Here is a 25767-nt window from a genome sequence, read left to right as displayed (position 1 = left end):
AGCATTTTTGAAGATTCGGACTATCAAGATACTAACCGATGATCTCCTCTAATTAAAGGAAAACTACTAACATGGCTACCTAAGTTCTCGTTTGTTTGGATCCAAGCCAATTAGAGAATTGAATTCAAATCCAATAAAGCTCGAAGCAATGTTCTATGACCCAATTAAAAAAGTTCAGATATTCAAACTGAAGTCACAAGATTTAGATTTAATGCCCCCTTAGTTGCCCATAACTGGACATCCGAACTCAATTTGCGTCCATTTTGACCAGAAGTGGAGCTTGATCTCACTAGAGTCCATTTTAGTGAAAAATGGCGCAAAATGGCTTCAACCCAGGGAAAGCGGTCTCGCGCTCAACCTCTTTACTCCAAACAAAACCATTCTTAACCTAAAATTGTCCAAAATTCAACCTCAATAATATACAAACTCATTACTCAAATGGACCCAATCAATTTACACCTCGCCCGATCTAATTTTTGGCTACCAGACCTAGACCCAAGCCAACTAGATAGAATTGCATCTCTCGGCTATACTTTGTACTCCGATATTCCTAGTGGCCTTGATGACGGATAGATGCTGTTCTTGGGCATCATCATCTTTGCTAATGCACTCACTCACTAGATGGTTTCTAAAAAGGATTAGTTTTCCTTGCGGGGAACAACCCCAGGGGATGGTGGAGAACAAAATTCTCTGCATCTTGGCATCAACTGTGTGCTCTGAAGAGCATACCGATACAGTAAACTTGGGCCCCCCAAAAGAATACCAACAAACCAACATTCATCTTTATCTGGGTTCCTTCACTAGGCGAGGCCACTAGCCAAGTACATTAAACTTTTCAGGTGGCTTAGGTGACCTGAGAAAAGAAAAAGTACATTAAACAGTGTGTGTGTTTTTTTTTTAAAAAAAAATAGATACTTAAGAGCTCCAACAGTTTGAATTATGTGTCTAAATCTTAAAAAACAAGTACAAAGAATTGGCCACAGGTTGTGTTTAAGCAGTGCAATATTACCAGTTGAAATATATGATTAATATATGGTAGGTCATAATTAGGACAGCAAATCCTTTCATAGATTTGAAGGGAGCAAGAAATGGTATACAGTGTGAGAATTTTGCTGAGATCATCAAATACAAGTAAAGCAAAATCATTACATTATTTAAACTTCAAAATTTCATCCACAAATTCAGTCTTCACTACAAACAACCAATCTAACTATGCCAAATCGCCAATAGAATCTCAATAGCCAATAAAGAGTATAGTTTCGCTTCAAAATTAGAATTTTTTGCTTTCCCTCTTTCCAAATCTTTTACCAAATTGCTGTAGTTAAAATATCCGAGCCTCTCCGAAAACTCTTCTTGATTCTTTCATCTCTACATAAACCACAAAAAAAAAGATGCACTTCCTTTCCATTTAAACTTCCATCTAATCCTCAGTCTAAGTAATTTTCGTACTTTTTTTCAATATTCTGAACCAGATAGACATTTAGACATATGCAAACTGAAATCAATCTGTGTCTCAGCTAAAGAGATAATATATTAAAGAATAGTCCCACATTGGTCGATGTTAGAAACAACCAACTATATATAATAGTTTTCATTATACTATATGGTGTCTCTTCGGAGACATCCGATAAAATTGGAACGATACAGAGAAGATTAGCATGGCCCCTGCGCAAGGATGACACGCATAAATCGAGAAATGGTCCAAATTTTTTTTCCCTTCTTTCTATCATACATCTTGTATATGATAAATATATGGTAGGTCATAATTAGGACAGCAAATCCTTTCATATATTTGAAGGGAGCCAGAAATGGTATGCGGTGTGAGAATTTTGCTGAGATAATCAAATATAGGTAAAACAAAATCATTACATTATTTAAACTTCAAAATTTCATCCATGAATTCAGTCTTCGCTCAAACAACCAATCTAACTATGCTAATAGAATTTCAATAGCCAATAGAGAATATACTTTCTCTCTTTCTAAATCTTTTACCAAATTGTTGTAGTTAAAATATCCGAGCCTCTCAGAAGCCTCTTCTTGATTCTTTGAGCTCTACATAAACTACAAAAAAAAGATGCCCTTCCTTTCCATTTCACCTTCCATCTAATCCTCACTAAGTAATTTCCCTACCTTTTTAGTATAAAAACATGAGATACACTAACAATAACATGAGATACATCTTCTATTAATCTTTTATTTTTCACCATGTCCTTAATATATTTGTGTTTACTAAAATTCAATTTTCCATTGCAAGCCTATCTTTTATCTCATCAACCATGACTTGAATGTGGAACCAAAACCCTTCTCATCCCCTCTAAAACCCTTCCTCTCTTCCATTGGAACAAGCATATTCTCATATTCTCTCTCTCTCTCTCTCTCTCTCTCTCTCTCTCTCTCTCTCTCTCTCTCTCTCTCTCTCTCTATATATATATATATATATATATATATATATATATATATAGGTATGCGGAATATCTTGTAGTTATATTATATATTATTTTTTTCTCCAATAACTAATAGAAGATCTATCATGCATTTTATTTAAAATAATGATTAAACACTACTTTAGATACTATTTTCTTGTAAGATGGTATTTTCCATATTTTGAACCAAATAGACATTTGGGCACATGCAAGATGAAATCAATCTCTGTCTCAGCTAAAGAGATAATATATTAAAGAATAGTCCCATATCGGTCGATGTTAGAAACAACCAACTATATATAATAGTTTTCATTATACTATATGGTGTTTCTTCGGAGACATCCGATAAAATTGGAACGATACAGAGAAGATTAGCATGGCCCCTGCCCAAGGATGACACGCATAAATCGAAAAATGGTCCAAATTTTTTTCCCTTTTTTCTATCATACGCCTTGTATATGATAAATATATGGTAGGTCATAATTGGGACCACAAATCCTTTCATATATTTGAAGGGAGCCGGAAAAGGTATGCGGTGTGAGAATTTTGCTGAGATCATCAAATACAAGTAAAACAAAATCATTACATTATTTAAACTTCAAAATTTCATCCATAAATTTAGTCTTCACTGCAAACAATCAATCTAACTATGCCAAAAGAATCTCAATAGCCAATAGAGAATATACTTTCACTTCAAAATTAAAATTTTTTGCTTTCTCCCTTTCCAAATCTTTTACTAAATTGTTGTAGTTAAAATATCCGAGCCTGTCAAAAGCCTCTTCTTGATTCTTTCAGCTCTACATAAACCACACAAAAAAAGTTGCCCTCCCTTTCCCTTTAACCTTCTATATAATCCTCACTAAGTAATTTCCCTACCTTTTTAGTATAAAAACATGAGATACACTAACAATAACATGAGATACATCTTCTATTAATCTTTTATTTTTCACCATGTCCTTAATATATTTGTTTTACTAAAATTCAATTTTCCATTGCAAGCCTATCTTTTATCTCATCTACCATGACTTGAATGTGGAACCAAAAGGTCCAAAACCCTTCTCATTCCCTCTAAAACCTTTTCTCTCTTCCATTGGAACAAGCGTACTCTCTCTCTCTCTCTCTCTCTCTCTCTCTCTCTCTCTCTCTCTCTCTCTCTCTCTCTCTCTCTCTCTCTATATATATATATATATATATATGCGCAATATCTTGTAGTTTTATTATATATTATTTTTTTCTCCAATAACTAATAGAAGATCTATCACGCATTTTATTTAAAGTGATAATTAAGCACTAGTTTAGATACTATTTTCTTGCAAGATAATATTTTCAATATTATGAACCAAATAGAAATTTGGGCATATTCAAATTGAAATCAACCTCTTAGATAATATATTAAGGAATAGTCCCACATCGGTTGACGGTAGAAACAACTAACCATATATAATAGTTTTCATTCCACCATGTGGTGTCTCTTCAGAGACATCCGATAAAATTGGAACGATACAGAGAAGATTAGCATGGCCCCTGCGCAAGGATGACACGCATAAATCGAGAAATGGTCCAAATTTTTTTTTTTCCCTCATTTTCCATTTTGCACCCTCCAATAGTCCTCCAGTTTCCATTACCCATTCCATAGTGGTACAATCTCCGGTGGCATGGCCATCCAAGGAGGAAGAACCAGAACCCTCCTCCTCCCGCTCTCCATCCCAAACGCCACCAAAACCTTCCCCCTTTCCTCATCATCACATCCATCCATCACTCCGTCAGTGTCCCATCCACCACTATCCGACGGAGAGGATGAAACGATAATCTCCACGGCGGTCTCTATCCTAAGGGAGCAGCGATCCAAGAGCCGGTGGAGCTTCCTTAAATCCGTGTACCACCCCGCGGGATTCTCCGCCGCCCAGGCCGCCGAGATCCTCCGCCGCGTCCGCAACCGCCCCCACCTCGCCCTCCGATTTTTCCTTTGGACCCAGCGCCACTTTCTCTGCCGCCACGACCTCCACTCCCTCGCCGCCGCCGCCCACGTCCTCGCCCGCGGGCGCCTCCGCCCCGCCGCCCTCTCCCTCCTCCAGTCCGCCATCCGCTCCCATGACCCCTCCTCCGCGGCCGCAGGCGGCGCCGACACCGGCCGGCCGCCGGAGATCTTCGAAGCGCTAGCGAAAACTTACCGGGCCTTCGACTCCGCCCCCTTCGTGTTCGACCTTTTGATCCGAGCCTACCTCCAGGCCAAGAGGCTCGATCGGGCGGTCCAGATCGTCCGGATTCTCCGATCCCGCGGGATCCAACCGGAGATCGGCACCTCCAACTCGCTGATCCGATCGGTATCTCGGGCGCGGGGATCGGATGCGGGATTTGAGATCTACGAAGAAATCTTCAAACCCAAGGATGGCAATGGAGTTGCGGTTACGATCAGGGTTTCTCCCAAAGTTCAGACTTTCAACACCCTTCTTCTCGCGCTCTACCGAGAAGGGAAGTTGGAGAGATCGGAAGAGATCCGAAAAGAGATGGAGATGTTCAAATGCGAGCCAAATGTTTTCACTTATAGCATTCTAATGGCGGGGTTCTGCGACGAGGGAAGGATCGAAGAAGCGAGGAAATTGTGGGAAGAAATGGCGGCAAAAGGAATCAAACCCGACATCATGGCCTTCAACACTTTGATCAGTGGTTACTGTGAGGCGGGAGAGACGGAGAGAGCTGAAGAGCTCTTCCGAGACATGGTTCTGAGAGAGATCGAACCGTCCGGGAACACTTACGAGCATCTGATCAAGGGTCACTGCTACGCCGGCGAGGTTGATTCGGCTCTCCTTTTGTACAAAGATGTGAAGAGGAGGGGCTTCGGAATAGGAGTCTCGGCTGTAGATGAGTTGCTCGGCGTAATGTGTGAGAAGGGGAGGGTGGTGGAAGGCCTGGGAATTTTGAGGGACGAGATGAGGAGGGAGGAGCTTCGTCCGAGCCGGAAGAGCTACGAATCGTTGATTAGAGGATTCTGTGAAGAAGGGGAGATGGAGGAGGCACTCAAGCTTCAGGCTGAGATGGCCGGGAAAGGGTTCGAGGTTGATTTGAAGGTTTATACTGCCTTTATCCAGGGGTATGGGAAGCAAGGGGATGTTGAAAAGGTGATGAGATTGAAGGATGAGATGCTTGAGATGGGTTTACATTTGAAAAAAGATTAGGCTAACTGCAAACATTATGGAATTCCTTTTGTCCATCCTTCAATGTGGATGTGATGGAATTCCACAAGTTTTCTTGATTGTTAAGAAGAAATCTGCACAACTATTTAATAGCAAAGCCTGCTGTTAGATGTGATGGAATTCCACAAGTTTTCTTGATTGTTAAGGAGATATTTTCACAACTATTCAATAACAAAGCCTACTGTTAGATGAGAAGCAATATTGGAGTAGATGAGAAAGTATAAGAGGGAGACAGCATTTCCCACTGAATGTGGATTATGGGCAAGCTTTTCAGATAACTGTTACACTAGCAAATGCAACTTGTTGTTCAGAGAAACAGTATAACCTAAAGAAGGATGGCAGATGTTGGAGTTCAAGTGGGAGCAGGTTGTAAACTGATTTGCAGAGAATCAGCATGTATGCAGGACCGAATCGATGATCTCCCTATGAATTGATCTAGCAAACAAGTTATTATTAATCGAAGTCGTGACGGGCCGTTGTTCTGGGTTTGTGAAATGCTAAAGAGAATCATTTCTTCAGAGTTTGGTTGGCTATTATTGATTGTGGAACCCGGAAGATAAATATCAGGTGGGAAATTGGTGGATTTAATAAAGAAATGTTGTAGTGATCACATGTTTGACAAAGGAATAAAGACCTCATAGATTATCTTGCATGTTGAAAGCCTGAGTCAGTTTAAGATCTGCCACCAGCAAAAATTGGAATCTTGACTTGACCATTTAGTCCAATGATCTCATTTTTAATTTTCAAGTTTTGGTCAAAAATATGTGGTCGCATAGGAAGCCTCAGTAAAATTGTTAGGTACCACTCGGGTTAAGCTCTGCTTTCATGTAGGAGCATTAAGGTAGCTGACATGGATCACTCATCTAAGAAAGCATTTTTAAGCCACCTTTGCATTTTTCACATATTTCTTGTAAGTTGGCCATATTGATATTTTTTTATTGTAATGTGTCCACACACATATTGTTTGTATGAATGAATGCAGATATGCGACATTATATATGATAAGCAATTATTAATTTCTATGTGAAACAAATGATAGCAAATCTAGACACTCCATTTTGATCTGAATGACTATGGATTAGTCTCCATTCCTCTCTTGAAACATATTGCAAATCATTATAATGGAGCATTTTCTTATAAAATAATAATATCATTTGCTCTAATTAGCTACCTAGTCCTACGACTAAGCTGTTGATCAATTAGATATGTTTGTTCGGGCTTCTTAGGGCTCGTTTGGTTCGCGGAAAAAGAAGGGGGGAAAGTGTGGTCAACGGGAAAGTAATGAGATGCCTCTTGTTTGGTTGGAGTTTTCAAAGGAGAGAGAAGGAAAAGTTGTATTCCCATGGGAATGTGATTCCCACATTTCATGGGAAAGTCTTTCCCATGAGAAACATGGGAAAGTTACTTTCCCATGAGGCGGGAATCACTTCATTTTTACTTTTTCCCAAAAAGTCCCTTCAGTATTAAAGAAGCATTAAAGTGGCATTAAAAACCTAATTTTTATTAAGGGCATAATAGGAATTATATATAACTTTCCTAGGAAAGTGGATGGCCAACCAAACATAAGCACCTTGGAAATTTGTCACTTTCCCATGGTCAACCAAACATGCCAAAAATACTTTCCTAGGCATCCTCTTCCTAGGAATTTGTTTCCCAGGAATCATATTCCTAGGAAGGAAAATGCTTCCCGCGAACCAAACGAGCCCTTAAATTGTTGGAGGAGACCAAATGAGATTAAGATTATATTTTGCTTTTTTTTTGCTAAGTTATTGCATGTATCTTTAATATATTTTATGTTGCATGAACTAATTCTTGACAATTCTAGCATACAGTTTGATTGTTGTTAAAGTTGATAAAATCGAACAGGGAATAGTCAAGAAAAAAATGAATTTAGTAAACTATTTGTTAGGATATGATGTAATGATGGAGAGAATAGTTAAGAAAAAATCATGGAGTTTCCTGCTCTCACAATTTCAAGGATTTTGATTTCTTCCTGACAATTGATATCTAAGGATTATATAATCCTTCTCCTTCCCAAATCATCCATCATTGAGAGAATAATACTCAAGGATAATGGATACAAAGCATCCAAATAGGATCAAGCAATGCTACGAGGCACATGGCAATACCTAATTAGTCTGGTTTTCAAGAGTTAGTATGATATACTGGGATTAGTTCATGAAGCAAGCATCACACTGGCACCGAATCGAGAGGAGAATTAAACCTTTCATGTTGTCGATAGGCACAGCAGAATTTTCCATTCTCATTCCTTCTGAATCTTCTGACTGCTTGCTTAAGTTATCCATGGGATTAATCAAATACAAGTGATACAAAGATATGGGAGCTCCCTGCCTGTGTGCATTTCTTCTTCTCATTCCACCATCTGTCCATCTTATGCATGCCACGGAATTCTGAACCGAGCCATGAGTCTACTCAAAAAGCACAGATTATACTGAGAATGAACAGCAGTTCTTTCATCTATGGATGCAATATTACCTTTCAAACACAAACCTATATCTGCTCAAACTAGAAGTCGCAGATACAATACAGCTTGGGAAGTGCCAATCCCTTCATATGGAACTCTTAGAATTTGACCAATAAGATATTTTGCATTTCTTGTGGATTTAACAAACTTCTCTGAAACTTTTGGCAACCAACAGAGACAGGTTGATCCCAACAGAACTTCCAAAATATGTATTGCATATCATAGTTCTATTACTCGCTTCGTTTCTAGCATTTTGAAAATCTTTTAGCATTTTTGAAGATTCGGACTATCAAGATACAAACCGATGATCTCCTCTAATTAAAGGAAAACTACTAACATGGCTACCTAAGTTCTCGTTTGTTTGGATCCAAGCCAATTAGAGAATTGAATTCAAATCCAATAAAGCTCGAAGCAATGTTCTATGACCCAATTAAAAAAGTTCAGATATTCAAACTGAAGTCACAAGATTTAGATTTAATGCCCCCTTAGTTGCCCATAACTGGACATCCGAACTCAAATTGCGTCCATTTTGACCAGAAGTGGAGCTGATCTCACTAGAGTCCATTTTAGTGAAAAATGGCGCAAAATGGCTTCAACCCAGGGAAAGCGGTCTCACGCTCAACCTCTTTACTCCAAACAAAACCATTCTTAACCTAAAATTGTCCAAAATTCAACCTCAATAATATACAAACTCATTACTCAAATGGACCCAATCAATTTACACCTCGCCCGATCTAATTTTTGGCTACCAGACCTAGACCCAAGCCAACTAGATAGAATTGCATCTCTTGGCTATCCTTTGTACTCCGATATTCCTAGTGGCCTTGATGATGGATAGATGCTGTTCTTGGGCATCATCATCTTTGCTAATGCACTCACTCACTAGATGGTTTCTAAAAAGGATTAGTTTTCCTTGCGGGGAACAACCCCAGGGGATGGTGGAGAACAAAATTCTCTGCATCTTGGCATCAACTGTGTGCTCTGAAGAGCATACCGATACAGTAAACTTGGGCCCCCCAAAAGAATACCAACAAACCAACATTCATCTTTATCTGGGTTCCTTCACTAGGCGAGGCCACTAGCCAAGTACATTAAACTTTTCAGGTGGCTTAGGTGACCTGAGAAAAGAAAAAGTACATTAAACAGTGTGTGTGTTTTTTTTTAAAAAAAAAATAGATACTTAAGAGCTCCAACAGTTTGAATTATGTGTCTAAATCTTAAAAAACAAGTACAAAGAATTGGCCACAGGTTGTGTTTAAGCAGTGCAATATTACCAGTTGAAATATATGGTTAATATATGGTAGGTCATAATTAGGACAGCAAATCCTTTCATAGATTTGAAGGGAGCAAGAACTGGTATACCGTGTGAGAATTTTGTTAAGATCATCAAATACAAGTAAAACAAAATCATTACATAATTTAAACTTTAAAATTTCGTCCACAAATTCAGTGTTCAATACAAAACAACCAATCTAACTATGCCAAATCGCCAATAGAATCTCAATAGCCAATAAAGAGTATAGTTTCGCTTCGAAATTAGAATTTTTTGTTTTCCCTCTTTCCAAATCTTTTACCAAATTGCTGTAGTTAAAATATCCGAGCCTCTCCGAAAACTCTTCTTGATTCTTTCATCTCTACATAAACCACAAAAAAAAAAAAAAGATGCACTTCCTTTCCATTTAAACTTCCATCTAATCCTCAGTCTAAGTAATTTTCGTACCTTTTTTCAATATTCTGAACTAGATAGACATTTGGACATATGCAAACTGAAATCAATCTGTGTCTCAGCTAAAGAGATAATATATTAAAGAATAGTCCCACATCGGTCGATGTTAGAAATAACCAACTATATATAATAGTTTTCATTATACTATATGGTGTCTCTTCGGAGACATCCGATAAAATTGGAACGATACAGAGAAGATTAGCATGGCCCCTGCGCAAGGATGACACGCATAAATCGAGAAATGGTCCAAATTTTTTTTTCCCTTCTTTCTATCACACATCTTGTATACGATAAATATATGGTAGGTCATAATTAGGACAACAAATCCTTTCATATATTTGAAGGGAGCCAGAAATGGAATGCGGTGTGAGAATTTTGCTGAGATAATCAAATACAGGTAAAACAAAATCATTACATTATTTAAACTTCAAAATTTCATCCATGAATTCAGTCTTCGCTGCAAACAACCAATCTAACTATGCTAATAGAATCTCTAGCCAATAGAGCTTTCTAAATTTTTTGCCAAATTGTTGTAGTTAAAATATCCGAGCCTCTTATAAGCCTCTTTTTGATTCTTTCAGTTCCACGTAAACTACAAAAAAAAAAAAGATGCCCTTCCTTTCCATTTAGCCTTCCATCTAATCCTCACTAAGTAGTTTCCCTACTTTTTGAGTATAAAAACATGAGATACACTAACAATAACATGAGATACATCTTCTATCAATCTTTTATTTTTCACCATGTCCTTAGTATATTTGTTTTTACTAAAATTCAATTTTCCATTGCAAGCCTATCTTTTATCTCATCTATCATGAATGTGGAACCAAAACCCTTCTCATCCCCTTCTAAACCCTTCCTCTCTTCCATTGGAACAAGGATACTCTCTCTCTTTATTTATATATTTATATATATATATATATGCGCAATATCTTATAGATTTATTATATATTATTTTTTTCTCCAATAACTAATAGAAGATGGATCATGCATTTTATTTAAAGTAATAATTAAGCACTAGCTTAGATACTATTTTCTTGCAAGATGGTATTTTCAATATTATGAACCAACTAGAAATTTGGGCATATTCAAACTGAAATCAACCTCTATCTATCTAAAGAGATAATATATTAAGGAATAGTCCCACATTGGCTGATGTTAGTAATAACCAACTGTATATAATAGTTTTCATTTCATGACATGGTGTCTCTTCGGAGACATCCGATAAAATTGGAACGATACAGAGAAGATTAGCATGGCCCCTGCGCAAGGATGACACGCATAAATCGAGAAATGGTCCAAATTTTTTTTTCCTTATTTTCCATTTTGCACCCTCTAATAGTCCTCCAGTTTCCATCACCCATTCCATAGTGGTACAATCTCCGGTGGCATGGCCATCCAAGGAGGAAGAACCAGAACCCTCCTCCTCCCTCTCTCCATCCCAAACGCCACCAAAACCTTCCCCCTTTCCTCATCATCACATCCATCCATCACTCCGTCAGCGTCCCCTCCACCACCATCCGACGGAGAGGATGAAACGATAATCTCCACGGCGGTCTCTATCCTAAGGGAGCAGCGATCCAAGAGCCGGTGGAGCTTCCTTAAATCCGTGTACCAGGCCGCCGAGATCCTCCGCCGCCCAGGCCGCCGAGATCCTCCGCCGCGTCCGCAACCGCCCCCACCTCGCCCTCCGATTTTTCCTTTGGACCCAGCGCCATTTTCTCTGCCGCCACGACCTCCACTCCCTCGCCGCCGCCGCCCACGTCCTCGCCCGCCGCCGCCTCCGCCCCGCCGCCCTCTCCCTCCTCCAGTCCGCCATCCGCTCCCATGACCCCTCCTCCGCGGCCGCAGGCGGCGCCGACACCGGCCGGCCGCCGGAGATCTTCGAAGCGCTAGCGAAAACTTACCGGGCCTTCGACTCCACCCCCTTCGTGTTCGACCTTTTGATCCGAGCCTACCTCCAGGCCAAGAGGCTCGACCGGGCGGTCCAGATCGTCCGGATTCTCCGATCCCGCGGGATCCAACCGGAGATCGGCACCTCCAACTCGCTGATCCGATCGGTATCTCGGGCGCGGGCATCGGATGCGGGATTTGAGATCTACGAAGAAATCTTCAAACCCAAGGATGGCAATGGAGTTGCGGTTACGATCAGGGTTTCTCCCAAAGTTCAGACTTTCAACACCCTTCTTCTCGCGCTCTACCGAGAAGGGAAGTTGGAGAGATCGGAAGAGATCCGAAAAGAGATGGAGATGTTCAAATGCGAGCCAAATGTTTTCACTTATAGCAAGGATCGAAGAAGCGAGGAAATTGTGGGAAGAAATGGCGGCAAAAGGAATCAAACCCGACATCATGGCCTTCAACACTTTGATCAGTGGTTACTGTGAGGCGGGAGAGACGGAGAGAGCTGAAGAGCTCTTCCGAGACATGGTTCTGAGAGAGATCGAACCGTCCGGGAACACCTACGAGCCTCTGATCAAGGGTCACTGCTACGCCGGCGAGGTTGATTCGGCTCTCCTTTTGTACAAAGATATGAAGAGGCGGGGCTTCGGAATAGGGGTCTCGGCTGTAGATGAGTTGCTCGGCGTAATGTGTGAGAAGGGGAGGGCGGTGGAAGGCCTGGGGATTTTGAGGAACGAGATGAGGAGGGAGGAGCTTCGTCCGAGCCGGAAGCGCTACGAATCGTTGATTAGAGGATTCTGTGAAGAAGGGGAGATGGACGAGGCACTGAAGCTTCAGGCTGAGATGGCCGGGAAAGTGTTCGAGGTTGATTTGAAGGTTTATACTGCCTTCATCCAGGGGTATGGGAAGCAAGGGGATGTTGAAAAGGTGATGAGATTGAAGGATGAGATGTTTGAGATGGGTTTACATTTGAAAAAAGATTAGGCTAACTGCAAACATTATGGAATTCCTTTTGTCCATCCTTCAATGTGCATGTGATGGAATTCCACAAACTATTTAATAGCAAAGCCTGCTGTTAGATGTGATGGAATTCCACAAGTTTTCTTGATTGTTAAGGAGAATTTTTCACAACTATTCAATAACAAAGCCTGCTGTTAGATGGGAAGCAATATTGGAGTAGATGAGAAAGTATAGAAGGGAGACAGCATTTCCCACTGAATGTGGATTATGGGCAAGCTTTTCAGATAACTGTTACACTAGCAAATGCAACTTCTTGTTCAGAGAAACAGTATAGCCTAAAGAAGGATGGCAGATGTTGGAGTATCAAGTGGAAGCAGGTTGTAAACTGATTTGCAGAGAATCAGCATGTATGCAGGACGGAATCGATGATCTCCCTATAAATTGATCTAGCAAACAAGTTATTGTTAATCGAAGTCGTGACGGGGGCTGAGATTTAGGCTTAGAGTGGTAATGAAACTTGTGGGGTTTGCCTTTGTTCTGGGTTTGTGGAATGCTAAAGAGAATTATTTCTTCAGAGTTCGGTTGGCTATTAGTTGGCTATTATTGATTGTGGCACCCGGAAGATCAATATCAGGTGGGAAATTGTTGGATTTAATAAAGAAATGTTGTAGTGATCACATGTTTGACAAAGGAATAAAGATCTCATAGATTATCTTACATGTTGAAAGCCTGAGTCAGTTTAAGATCTGCCACCAACAAAAATTGGAATCTTGACTTGACCATTTTGTCCAATGATCTCATTTTTAATTCTCAAGTTTTGGTCAAAAATATGTGGTAACATAGGAAGCCTCAATAAAATTGTTGTGTACCACTCGGGTTAGGCTCTGCTTTCATGTAGGAGCATTAAGATAGCTGACATGGATCGCTCATCTAAGAATAGCATTTTTAAGCCACCTTTGCATTTTTCACAAATTTCATGTAAGTTGGCCATATTGGTATTTTTTTATTGTAATGTGTCCACACACATATTGTTTGTATGAATGAATGCAGATATGCGACATTATATATATATATATGATAAGCAATTATTAATTTCTATTACAAACAAATGATAACAAATCTAGACACTCCATTTTGATCTGAATGACTATGGATTAGTCTCCATCCCTCTCTTGAAAACAAAATTTGTTATTAATACACACTCACACATATTATGTGATTTTACATACCATTATTTCCTTTTTGTTTTGAAACATATTGCAAATCATTATAATGGAGCATTTTCTTATAAAATGATAATATCATTTGCTCTAGTTAGCTACCTAGTCCTACGACTAAGCTGTTGATCAATTAGATATGTTTGTTCGGGCTTCTTAAATTGTTGGAGGAGACCAAATAAGATTAAGATTTTATTTTGCTTTTTTTTTTTGCTAAGTTATTGCATGTATCTTTAATATATTTTATGTTGCATGAACTAATTCTTGACAATTCTAGCATACAGTTTGATTGTTGTTAAAGTTGATAAAATCGAACAGGGAATAGTCAAGAAAAAATGAATTTAGTAAACTATTTGTTAGGATATGATGTAATGATGGAGAGAATAGTTAAGAAAAAATCATGGAGTTTCCTGCTCTCACAATTTCAAGGATTTTGATTTCTTCCTGACAATTGATATCTAAGGATTATATAATCCTTCTCCTTCCCAAATCATCCATCATTGAGAGAATAATACTCAAGGATAATGGATACAAAGCATCCAAATAGGATCGAGCAATGCTACGAGGCACATGGCAATACCTAATTAGTCTGGTTTTGATATACTGGGATTGGTTCATGAAGTAAGCATCACACTGGCACCGAATCGAGAGGAGAGTTAAACCTTTCATGTTGTCAATAGGCACAGCAGAATTTTCCATTCTCATTCCTTTGATTCTTCTGACTGCTTACTTAAGTCATCTGTGGGATTCATCAAATACAAGTGATACTAAGATATGGGGCTTCCCTGCATGTGTGCATTTCTTCTCATTCGACCATCTGTCCATCTAATGCATGCCACCGAATTCCGAACCGAGCCATGAGTATACTCAAAAAGCACAGATTATACTGAGAATGAACAGCCGTTCTTCATCTATGGATGCAATATTACCTTTCAAATACAAACCCATATCTGCTCAAACTAGAAGTTGCAGATACAATACAGCTTGGGAAGTGCCAATCCCTTCAAATGGAACTCTTCGAATTTGACCAATAAGATATTTTGCATTTCTTGTGGGTTTAACAAACTTCTCTGAAACTTTTGACAACCAACAGAGACAGATTGATCTCAACAGAACTTCCAAAATACGCATTGCATATCATAGTTCTATTATTCGCTTCAGTTAACAGGACAGGGATCTAAATATATCATGGTTAGAAATACTGAAAGCAACAGTAATATAAGTCGATCTAACCATGTTTATTTGACCAGAGTACAAAGATTTTCTTGTTCATGGTGTATGTTCTGCAACCAATTATCATGATTTTGAGGTTCCTCTTGATCCTCTCGATTTGCTTACATATCTTATTAGCACTTCCAATCTCCACACCACAAGTATGTAGAGCTTCTAGCTGCATCACAGCTGAGCTAGTAATGCGGTTGGGAGTTATTTCTTCGTCTCCTTTTCGGCTTGCTTTTCTTCCTTCGTCGACAAGTTTGTTCCATGAGATGTTTTATGTGATTGAATGAATTGACAGAGAGACTTTGTTTAATTACAGTACAAACAAGCAGCAAGCGCTTCATGATTCTTCTTCAGAACAATGAAGAGAATTCCAAAGGCTCATCCACAGCGCCGCCATATACAAAATTAATGTCTTGAAGCTGAATGGTGTTTGAGAAGATTATTATCCAAGTTCTACAAAAAGTGAATGAAAAAAGCCTGATCAAGAACAATCACCAGGAAGCCACAAGCCATAGGTTGAGAAGAGAAGAGGCAGCAGTTAGGAACCAGGATAAGAAAGCCATTGCTGCAGATAGCTGGTATCTGCCACAAATCTTGGTAGGGCAGTAGGGCCCATCAATGTGGATGAGAAGATCTATAACACTGGCACTTGCACAAGCTGCTGCGAGTGATAGCACTGATAAGACCTGTCAAAATTCACAGGATTGCATGGATGAAGTATGCAAAATGGATTCTTTGAATTGATGGTAATATGGGATACATACCCAGTCTCCAATGACTACAATCACCATGACACGAGGAAGGCGAAGAGGGCATCCAGCAAAAAGAGAATATATGTCTACCATTGCCAGTGTGCAGCTCCAGGGAATAACCAAGCCCATGATTGTGACTAGAAAGCTGTGTCAGCAGCAATATATATAATTGAGTTTACAACTATATTGCACTAATTAGATTTAAAGAAAAGAATGCTTCGCTTCACAGAGTTGAAGTTTAATTTTAGAAATCAACTCAAATGCACGAGATCTATGTCATTTTTCTGTAACATTAAATAGCATACCTATAAAGCACAGCTTGTGTGGGACATTCTTGTCATACTGTGCACTTACAAATACACCTAAATAAGGACAAGTTGTTTGTAATGCTCACAAATCCAAGCTCATTAAGTTCACTTATATTGTTAGGTCTCTAGAACTGAAATATAGAAAAACTGAAGGACCTTCTGAATATTGTCATACGATGTTTGCAGAGTAGAAAAAGAGAGCATAGTGAGAAATTAAATAGGAATTATGATATCAGACTGTTCAAGTTGGTGATGAATGAAATACCATATGTTGAAAGGCCAAATTCATACTACATCAAAAAAAAATTTCTGCACCTGATTAGCCTTAAATTTTTGGGCTTATGAGAAGATAGTGAGCTGGGACACAGGTGGAAGGAATGGTGAGAATACTTAGTAAAATAAATCCAGAATAGAGTCAATGAAAAGGGTGGCTTGTTCACTGGTTGGTCTGTTATTTCACAGTAGGTGCTTGTATCTTCCTCTTTTCAATCATGGAATGTAGGCCTATTTTTACTCCCTTTCCATGCCAATTGATGAGTTCACAGAGATCAAAGGCTGGATGAAGCCAACTGGACCTTGCGAAGCAGTTTGGCATCTCTCTTCTCAGTGCTTGAATTGGGGAGAGGTTTCAAGCCACCGAAACGAGGAACTTCTACAAACATATAAAAGCAATAAAAACTAATTGTAGACTTGAAAACAGAAAGAATAGCAAAGAATGCATCTTAGTCAGAATTCTTCCTTTTTTTAATGGAAATTAATAAGAATTCTTAATTTGGCAAATGTTTTACCTCTGAAAGTCAATTCTATGGAAGCCTTAATATCGAACGACTACAAACCACTTTAGGTCAATTTTAGCCAACTCGGTATAAAACTAGAGGTTTTAGGTGTTTCTGATGCACATATATTTTTCTTTTCTCTTCGATAGCAACAAAAACCTGGGGGAATTTTCTAAAAAGACAAAAAAAATCTGGTGGATCGGAGCAAAATCCAATAAAGAAGAACTTCCATAACCACATCTAGATTCGAAGATCACCTGAAACTTTTTTTCAGTGGAATTAATTCTAACAACAGATCAAATTCTAAGATCATGAAATTCTTACGAGACATATCAAGCATCCAACAAACAGAAAAACATACTGATGCCTGAAGGGAGAGGTCAACTTTTCAGTTAGATTGCACTTATAAGCTTCATCTCATAACCAGATACCAATCACTCATTACCAGAAGAGCCAGGACAAGCTATGACCTTTCCAATCCAAATTGTCTTGCGGCTTATGAATCAAATGCAATCTTTAACCGGTTTTGGAGTTAAAGTTGCGATTTTGATACACCACCATCAAAAATTATTGCAGGAAAAGGATAGAAATGCTAAATTTGGATAAAAGAGAAGAGGAGACGGGGGGTCACCAGAAGGCTGTGTAGCTGTAGAACTCGACGCCGACGGACATAAAGAGGAGGGAGGCGGAGGAGAATAAGGCCTGCCCCAGCCTGAGGGACAAGCTGGCGGTGGTGCCCACGGACCCCGGCGTCTCATCCATCGGACGGCCCACAGCTCGGCGGCACACGATAGGAGGGCAGGCGCCTATGATCGATGGCCCCGATTGCCTCCTGCCCGCCACTCGAGCTCATCTTAGACTCTCGCCGGCGGCACCGCCTCGCCTCTTCTTCCCATGAATTAAAACTATTGAAATAATACGAGGAGAGAGAGTAATTATAGAACTGAATTAACGAATACCGGCGCTTTCGATGGATGGCGGTGGAGATGGGGAAGGGCCGAAGGGGACTTGGTTTCTCTTTCTCCCTCTATAAACGTAAACGTGGCAGCTCTCTATACGCCTGTGCTACGGGATGGAGTGGACACCTGTTCCAAGAGACGACTCTACGGGATGTCGTTCCTTAGATCACGTTCGTCCAATCGATGAGATTTTTGGAGTCAGCTGTCGGCTGAACAGGGAAATTTGGTGTGCGGCTTCCTCTGGAAGTCCATCCGGTCTTCTGTTCTGCCGGAGCATTGTAAGCACCTGTTATTCCTGGGAGTTCCAAAAATTTGCGTAAATTTAGTTTTGGGCATTTTTTAGGGGGTGCAAATGGGTCGGGTTGATCCATGATCTGATCCAACCTAACCCGACTAAATCTAATCCGACCCATTTCAAAGGATCCGTGTGGCCGGATTAGGTTCTAAAATTGGACCCGTTCTATTTTTGGCACCACGTCTGTGTTTCTGAATTTTAACCTGATCCGACCCGATCCATTTGAAATTTGAATAATTTTGGATTTCCAATCCTACGACCCACCCCCAACCCAAACTTGTAAAACTATTTGGGCCCGTGGACTGCAGGGGTTTAGTTTGACAAACAAGAGTCGGCAGAATTATTTTTCTATACTTTTGTGTCCCATATGACACAAGCTGATACTACCAGTGAAATTTGTTGATATCCCTTAATTAGCCAACAGATTTTATATAACTGCCTTATATTCAACTCAAACACAAGAAACTAGGGTCCATATAGAAACTATGACATGTATTTTCCATCAACACGACATCTGAATTAGATAATCTTGCTTTTTGACAAATTAAACCTATTGCATATGCATCCAATCACATAATTCCTTTGCTAGCTGGTGAAGGGTCACTGTAGAGATGGCACCATTAGCTGAGATGATACAGACAACACGCAGTCCATGTTGTGAAAAAGATATTATTTTGGATGCTATATCCTGCATAAGAATGATGGAGTATTGGAATCATCATTTAGAATAAAAACATATGATCTCAATTAATTTTAAAGTCACCTAATGCAGTATGAGAATTTGATACAAATATAACTAAACAATAAATGTCAAACACCAGAATATGGAGAACAAAGTAACTTTACAAAAAGAGAAGCAATAAAACCCAATAATTTCATGCCATTACATGCCAACACCAGGTGTATTAATAATAAGATAATGAGTATCAACATGATAAGAAGTCTAGGAAAGCTAGAAGATGCAGTATGTCTGCATATTGTAGAGTTTTGCATCACCACATGTTGTACCACTGCACATATCCTCATTAGTCTTGTATACTAAAATCATTTTTCCTCTTTTCTAATTATAGCTAATAGATTGTAAAACAAATTAAGTTATTAAAACAAATCACATAATTTTGGGTTGGGATCCAACCCAGATCCGAATTTTTTGGGTTAGAACTGGATTATAGATGGACCCAACCAACCCGAATGACACGTTGGGTAAGAAATTTTAGCAATAGATGCGACCTAACCTGATCCGATCTTCTATTGGATTGGGTTTGGATCCAACTTTAAGATCCGAATATGGAACCCAGGTTGGGTCAGGGTCATTTATTGCCTAGTTTGACTCGACTCATTTGTACCCCTAGTGTTTCTTGACTAAGAAAAACTTCACCGCGCCGCTTACAACCGTTTGAGTTGTGATTGATGAGCTGGCATACGGAGATCACCTATCATTCATGAGATCTCATGTACCGCATCCCTCACAAGCGAGCCGTGAGTGCAGCGCGGAATAGGGCTGTGTTAGGTAGCTACACTCTTCCATAAGATTTTCTTAGATTTGATTGTTTATGAGTTAAATAAATATAATTAAATAATTTAGTATTGTATTTATTTATTTATTGGTAAAACTTTGTTAGAGTATATTTGGTTCGGAGGAGTTAGTTAGACTCTCGAATGGGAATGAGAATGGGTGACTCCCAGTTCAGCCGTTTGGTTGGGACAAGTCCCATTCCTATTCCAATTCAGGAAGAAACGAGAATGCCTCAATGCTTCAAAACTCAATCTCTACTTTGTTTCCTAGTATTCAAATTCCATTTCGATCCTGGTCCAAACATATTTGGAGATATGGCAATTCTAATTTCTATTCCAATCCATTTCAATTCTGATTCTGATTCCAATCATGAACCAAATACACCCTTAATATTTTTATCATCTAAATAAAGTATAATTATTTGATGGAGGGAATATTGGTCATCCGAACCTCCGAGAGATCTGACCTCCTTGACCTTGGCATGGACCGACGTGCCATTCTGCTCAAACTAGAATGAGAATAATGGCGAATATCACTACATGAACCGCAGTAATGGCACTAATATAGGCACGATCAATGCGATTATTGTTGCATGATAATTGTGGGAAGTTGTTACCATGCCATTAGAGCACGATTAACCATTATGATGCGGTTACGATGCTTCCCAGTAAATCAGATAACAGTCACCATTCTCATCCTCTATACAGAGGGGTGATTGGGGAGCCAAGGGTAAGCAATCTCAGACTCCTTGGACAGTTACCGACCTTAGTCCAGAATCTAACGGCAAAAAGTCGACCAACTCCCCATCGAGACCTCAATCTCAATTTTGCTCATGGAGAAAAGAAGAAAAACAACAAAAAGTGAAAATTTGAGCAGCCAAAAGCGAGAAACCTATAGGAGAAAAAGAGTGCCGGAGAAAAATCGAAGAAGATGCCGAAAAGAGCGCAGGAGATGAAGAACTCTACTGGAGAAGCACCAAGGAGGGACTCAAGCTGCCAGAGGGATTTGTGAAAGAAGCAAAAAGTGAGAAAGGAAGGAAGGGGATAACCTTATATAGATGCACGAATGGCTCTGATGGGAGCGATGATTCGATTCCCCGAGCTGATTCAGCCATGTGTCAGCTTGGGATATGGCATAAGCTGCCCTCCTGGATCGTCACATTAAAAGGCCTCGAAACAACCCCGACATAATGACGCTTCAAGACAGCCTCAATATAATGACGCTTCGAAAAGATCAATCGACACATTAATACCTCCATTTAGATGCTTTACCCTCGGTTAGGACGATGGTATAACTTCCATCAGTTGAAGTGAGGTCAAGTTCAAACTCGGAAGTGGGGGCAAGTGATGGAGGGAATATTGGTCATCCCATCCTCGGGACGAATCTTCTTGCAATGACCTCGATATGGACCGATATGCCATTCTGCTTGGACCGACATGAGAATAACGCCAAATATCACTACGTGAGCTGCAATAATGGCATTAACGACTGTTGCACTAATATAGGCATCATCAATGCAATTATTGTTGCATGACAAACGTGGAAAGCCGTTACCATGCTATTCGAGCATGATTAACCGTTATGATGCGATTAGGATGCTTCTTGGTAAATCAGATAACAGGCACAATTCTTATCCTATATATATAGGAGTGACCGGGGGGGGGCAGAGGGCAAGCAATCTCAGACTCCTCTCAACATATTTTACTCTCACTTCCACTATTATTCTAAATCTCTGACTTAAGCATCGAAGGATCTTCCGCCGAAAACCTTCCGGCAAGTGGACTTCTTTGAAGGTGGTTTGGATAAACTATTAGGATGAATAGGACCAATTAGCAACTATAAGTGGATTTAATTGAATTTAATTTTGACAAAGCATTAGGTGGATGTAGTTGTATCTTACCTACAGGAGGATTATAATCCACTGTCGATTGAGAGGAAATTTCAAGGTAGTAAAGATCAAATTAGGTTCCGAAAGTCAAATCCATGAGTAGGTATGGTCATGGTTGACCAATCCCAACCCGATGATGGAAAGGGTAGAATAAATAATATAATTCTGGCTTAACCTAATTTAAGCTGAACCGATCATCTTACCTTTTTGAACGCGGAGGAATATTGAATTGGTGCGGGAGGCGACGGTGGTCGACGGTGACAAACGAACAACCTCCAAACCGAATCTCCAGGCCCAAGAATAGGCTACGTGGTGGCCCAACTTCCAGAACCAAAGTGGAACAAGAATATTCCAATGTACCCGCACGACGTGAGAATGTCTTGCAACAAATATACATATGGGTGTATATATATATATACATTTTTAATCACGACCATAGCTTTTGAGCGGGCCCCATTTGGAGGGGTGATTCGAGAGTGAGTGCACGAAGATTGAAGATCTCTATGGCGCACTTAATCACGTGTTCGAGATACATTTGGACGGACCGCGATTAATCAACTCAAACGTCTTTTTTTTATTTTCGTTTTAATTAGATTAAGGTGATTCGATGGGTCTGAAAGATAGATGTCCCGGTGCCCACTTTCTACGGTCAGAGATGCCTAGAAGTATGCCATCCGAGATACAACGGCCGTGATATCGCAACGCGTCCCGAATCTACCGTGCAGCCACAGTTTGCCATTTGGTCAACGTGTCCTGCTGTAATGGACCAGAATCGATCAACGTGTCCCCACCCTCAAATTTTCTCAAGGTCAACTTCGACGATTGCGTTCTATAGGGCGGTGCGAGGAGAGGTGCGGACTCTGTGGTTAAAGGCCCGAACTCCAGGGTGATTGCTGCTAGGGGATGCCAGCTGTTTGACTCCTCGATGCCTGGGCGGAGTTGAGAGCGGCATGGTCTGGTTTGTGTTATGTGCGGCATGCTCTGTAGGCGAGGATAGTGATCTTAGAGGGCGACTCTGCGACGATCATTGGATGGATTCATCGGTTTTCAGGGGGGATTGGTGATTACCACCCGTTGTTGAGATATATCCAGGTTATGGTCCGAGATGGAAAGGCCATTCAGGCGAAGTATACTTTCCGTGAGGCGAATGGGGCGGTCGATTGGGTGGCTTCATTTGTTGCCAATCATTCTGGGAGACACCTATGGGTGGGTTAGGCGGAGTTGCCTGGTGCTCTCCGATATGTACTGCTTTTTGATTTTTTTTGGCTGTATTCGTACTCGCGTAGGATTCTTCCGGTTTAGCTAAAAAAAAAAAAAAGCCCAACCATCATGAGTATGTCTTGAAATAGGCCCAACCCACTCGAGATTTATTGGGCTCCTGGTTTGGCCCAGGAGGATTGGGTCTCAGTTTGTAGCGCCCATATAAAGTTGGACTTAATCCGAGCCCAACCTGAACCCTGAACTCATTAACCCCCACCTCCTCCCAATGCAGCCACCTGGTTCCTAAGCATCCATTCCATGCTCTCTCTCTCTCTCTCTCTCTCTCTCTCTCTCAATATATATATATATATATATATATATATATATATATATATATATATATATATATATATTGAGCTCTTAGATTTGGTCCGAATCGATGGGGTTCAGGCCTAGCTCCTTAGTGTTTAGATTATGTTTAGATCTTGGCCTCAATATAAAGAACTGGACTGTTGCAAATTTGGTTAACCCACTGTTGCTGGAAATTGGACCCGAGGGCAATCTTCGGTCGAGGAAAGGGAGCGGCGAGTTCTCACGGCGGGGCGGCGGTCCGTCGGCGAGCGGCGTCCTCCGTCTGGGGCGGTCGGAGAGAAGGGACGGCTGGTCCACGCGGCGAGGCGACGATCCGTCAGCTGGCGGCGTCCTCCGTCTGGGTGCCTGCACACGAGCCGGTGGCCGGGTTTTCCGGCGCCGGCCCTCCGACGCTAAAGTCAGGGAGGGGGCAAATAGTGTAGAAAGGAGATAAACAGTGTCTGTAGAGTGCATCAATCTTCCCCCCCTCTCCTGAGAGGCCAAGGCTCCCTTTTATAGGCGGGGGTCGGTTTACCTGCGATGTAACAGGGCGAAGCCGTAGTACGGCTCGGCATGTCATTCGGGTCGGCGCACGGTCAGGCGAATCATTGCACTGATGTTGGCGGTGAGGGCGTCGTACAGCCCGAACTAGCACGCTATCAGGCGAATTATTGCATTGGTGTCGGAGGTATGGCCGAGATCGGAGACTTATCATAGTTGACTAGACTCTGCTGGGCTGATTTGCCGTGGAGAGCTGAGAGTCCGTAGATGACAGGAGCCATGCGCATTTATTGTGGAGTAAGCCGGAGATCCGCATTTATTGTGGAGTAAGCCGGAGATCCGCATTTATTGTGGAGTAAGCCGGAGATCCGCATTTATTGTGGAGTAAGCCGGAGAGTTACAGCGACTATGCGCAATAAATGCCAGAGGGGCGTCAGGGTATGGTCCTCGGCCAGACCTCAGAGGCGCACGGCCGTAGTAGGTGGCTGACAAGAGTAGACCTCGAGCATCGGGGTTTTTCTTAGGTCGGAGGTCTCGAGGTCGGTCGTCTTGAGGTCGGGCGTTCCGAAGTCGGACGCCGACTTCGGCCGTCCGGGGTCGGAAGTTGTACGGCTTCTTAGGGGCATTTATGTCATTTGGGAAAAAATCTTATTCCCCCCAACACTACCCCCGACTTCCGAGTTCGAGCGACTTGTGGGCTCGGACGTGGGAAGTAAAGTCTGTCACTAAGGTTGGGGGGCGAGTCTCGTCCGCCCCCTTGCGCTTCTCGGAGCTTTCATGGTGAAACCTGCGCCCTTTGGCGTCTCGAGGCTGCTTTATTCAGTGAGCTTATGATGAAGCTCGTATCATTACGCTTCTTGAAGCGGAGGTGGCGTCTCTTGAATCGCCAGGATCGCTTTACGGCGGATTAATGATGGGGGTCCTCGAGCTCGTCGAGGCGGTGCCTCGATCCCGTAATCGAGGCTTCTCGCTCATTAATGAGTGTGCCATTACGGGGTTTAAAACGGACACGCGGCGTGACCCAAGGTCGGACGCTTCCGATTTCGTGTTACTGGATCATAATTCCGGAGAGGTGGAGGCCACATCGAGGCTCCACGTGTCCCAGATCTTATTAAATGAGGGGAGCGGGGCAGCGTCCGCTCGTTCCTCAAGACGATTTGATTTTGCGGACCCATGATGAGGCCCCGAGATCCGATGGGACAACGCTTCGATTTCGTACCCGATTTATTAATCCGGAGTGAATACGGTGCCTCGGCTTCCGAGGTCGACACGTGGCGCAACCCGATCGGGGGATGGGAACCGACCCCATCGATCTGGGCCGTTAGGGGGGTCTATATAAACCCCTCGAGGTTGCCCTAAAGGTCTTATTTGGCTGCTTCTTATTTTCGTTGCCTTTCTCCCTTGCTTCCTTTCTCAACCGAACCTTGCCGTCGGTGCCCGGAGCGATTTCCGGCGATGTCCAGTAGGTTCCTACCCCGTGATTGCTAGAGTTCCTCTCTTCTTCTTGATGAGAGTACAAAAGTACGATCTACATACTACTTAAATTAGTATTATTGCCAACGGATAACGATATTATCACTAATTTAATATTATATTTTTGATTGGGTGCAGGTGATCAGATAGGGTTGGTTGGGCTGAACCCAGTGACATGTGGTGATCAGAAATCAAAGTTACAATGCGTATTTAGAATAAATTGGGCCTAGACAAATGCATAACTTAGACCACATACGCCCAACCTGGTCATGGTGATCAAACCCACCAATCTTCAAGCACACTTGCACTCGAGGGGTATATGCCAGCCATCCTAAGACAACACGCAATGGGACATCCGAAATGGCCACATCAGCGATCATCCCGTGATCAACGAGTCCCCTCCAGGTCGTCCACACCCGTGATGAGTTCCGTTCTGATCCTGCCCGAGCCCGTGAAGCTTCTCCCACATGATCTTCTTTCCCCCGTAATCCCAGCTTCCGGAAATTGAGTCCCAGCGATCCTAGACGTTCGCAATTCACTCGTCCACGCCCCTGCCGTCCGCGATCCATCCGAGTCTCCCACCGGCTCACGCGTCCATCCCTTCTTCCGGACCCGTTTCAGCTCCA

At 41.5% G+C, this 25767-nt stretch overlaps 2 protein-coding genes, 5 non-coding genes and 1 pseudogene across 9 annotated transcripts; 7 read left to right on the top strand and 1 right to left on the bottom strand.

Moving 5' to 3' along the window:
- The first annotated feature begins 1608 nt into the window (after positions 1-1608).
- On the top strand, positions 1609-1711 carry LOC120104152 (U6 spliceosomal RNA). The gene has a single exon (XR_005506604.1). It is a non-coding gene; the product is annotated as a U6 spliceosomal RNA (small nuclear RNA).
- Positions 1712-2749: 1038 nt separating this feature from the next.
- On the top strand, positions 2750-2852 carry LOC113462201 (U6 spliceosomal RNA). Its single transcript, XR_003384393.2, has one exon. It is a non-coding gene; the product is annotated as a U6 spliceosomal RNA (small nuclear RNA).
- A 1018-nt stretch (positions 2853-3870) lies between these two features.
- Positions 3871-6266, top strand: LOC108510979 (uncharacterized). Its single transcript, XM_039114337.2, has one exon. It carries the CDS (start codon positions 4079-4081, stop codon positions 5597-5599), a length of 1521 nt encoding a protein of 506 aa, XP_038970265.2. The 5' UTR covers positions 3871-4078; the 3' UTR covers positions 5600-6266.
- Positions 3891-3993, top strand: LOC113462036 (U6 spliceosomal RNA). The gene has a single exon (XR_003384273.3). It is a non-coding gene; the product is annotated as a U6 spliceosomal RNA (small nuclear RNA).
- A 3715-nt stretch (positions 6267-9981) lies between the features above and the next one.
- Positions 9982-10084, top strand: LOC113462316 (U6 spliceosomal RNA). The gene has a single exon (XR_003384472.2). It is a non-coding gene; the product is annotated as a U6 spliceosomal RNA (small nuclear RNA).
- Positions 10085-11030: 946 nt separating this feature from the next.
- On the top strand, positions 11031-11133 carry LOC120104151 (U6 spliceosomal RNA). The gene has a single exon (XR_005506603.1). It is a non-coding gene; the product is annotated as a U6 spliceosomal RNA (small nuclear RNA).
- Positions 11032-16250, top strand: LOC103721184 (uncharacterized; annotated as a pseudogene). The gene has a single exon (XR_015976936.1). The product of XR_015976936.1 is annotated as an uncharacterized LOC103721184 (transcript).
- LOC103721169 (CASP-like protein 5C1) lies at positions 15392-17971 on the bottom strand. Of its 2 annotated transcripts, XM_008811249.4 has the most exons (4): positions 17590-17971; positions 15887-16019; positions 15669-15808; positions 15392-15575 (listed from the first exon to the last, which is right to left on the bottom strand). In XM_008811249.4, coding segments are annotated over exons 1-4 (405 nt in total). In that variant the 5' UTR covers positions 17721-17971; the 3' UTR covers positions 15392-15574. The 2 variants fall into 2 exon arrangements, with proteins under 2 accessions (XP_008809471.3, XP_008809470.3); XM_008811248.4 differs by having other exon boundaries at positions 15392-15808; positions 17590-17970.
- Between the last annotated feature and the right edge of the window lie 7796 nt (positions 17972-25767).

The sequence above is a fragment of the Phoenix dactylifera genome, chromosome 1, assembly GCF_051530095.1.
Source record: "Phoenix dactylifera cultivar Ajwa chromosome 1, Ajwa_hap1_PhDact_Kaust_v1.1, whole genome shotgun sequence".
In the NCBI taxonomy this organism is placed as follows: Eukaryota; Viridiplantae; Streptophyta; class Magnoliopsida; order Arecales; family Arecaceae; genus Phoenix; species Phoenix dactylifera.
Note: the sequence above shows the minus strand (reverse complement) of the source record. Positions and strands in the feature narration are given on the sequence as shown.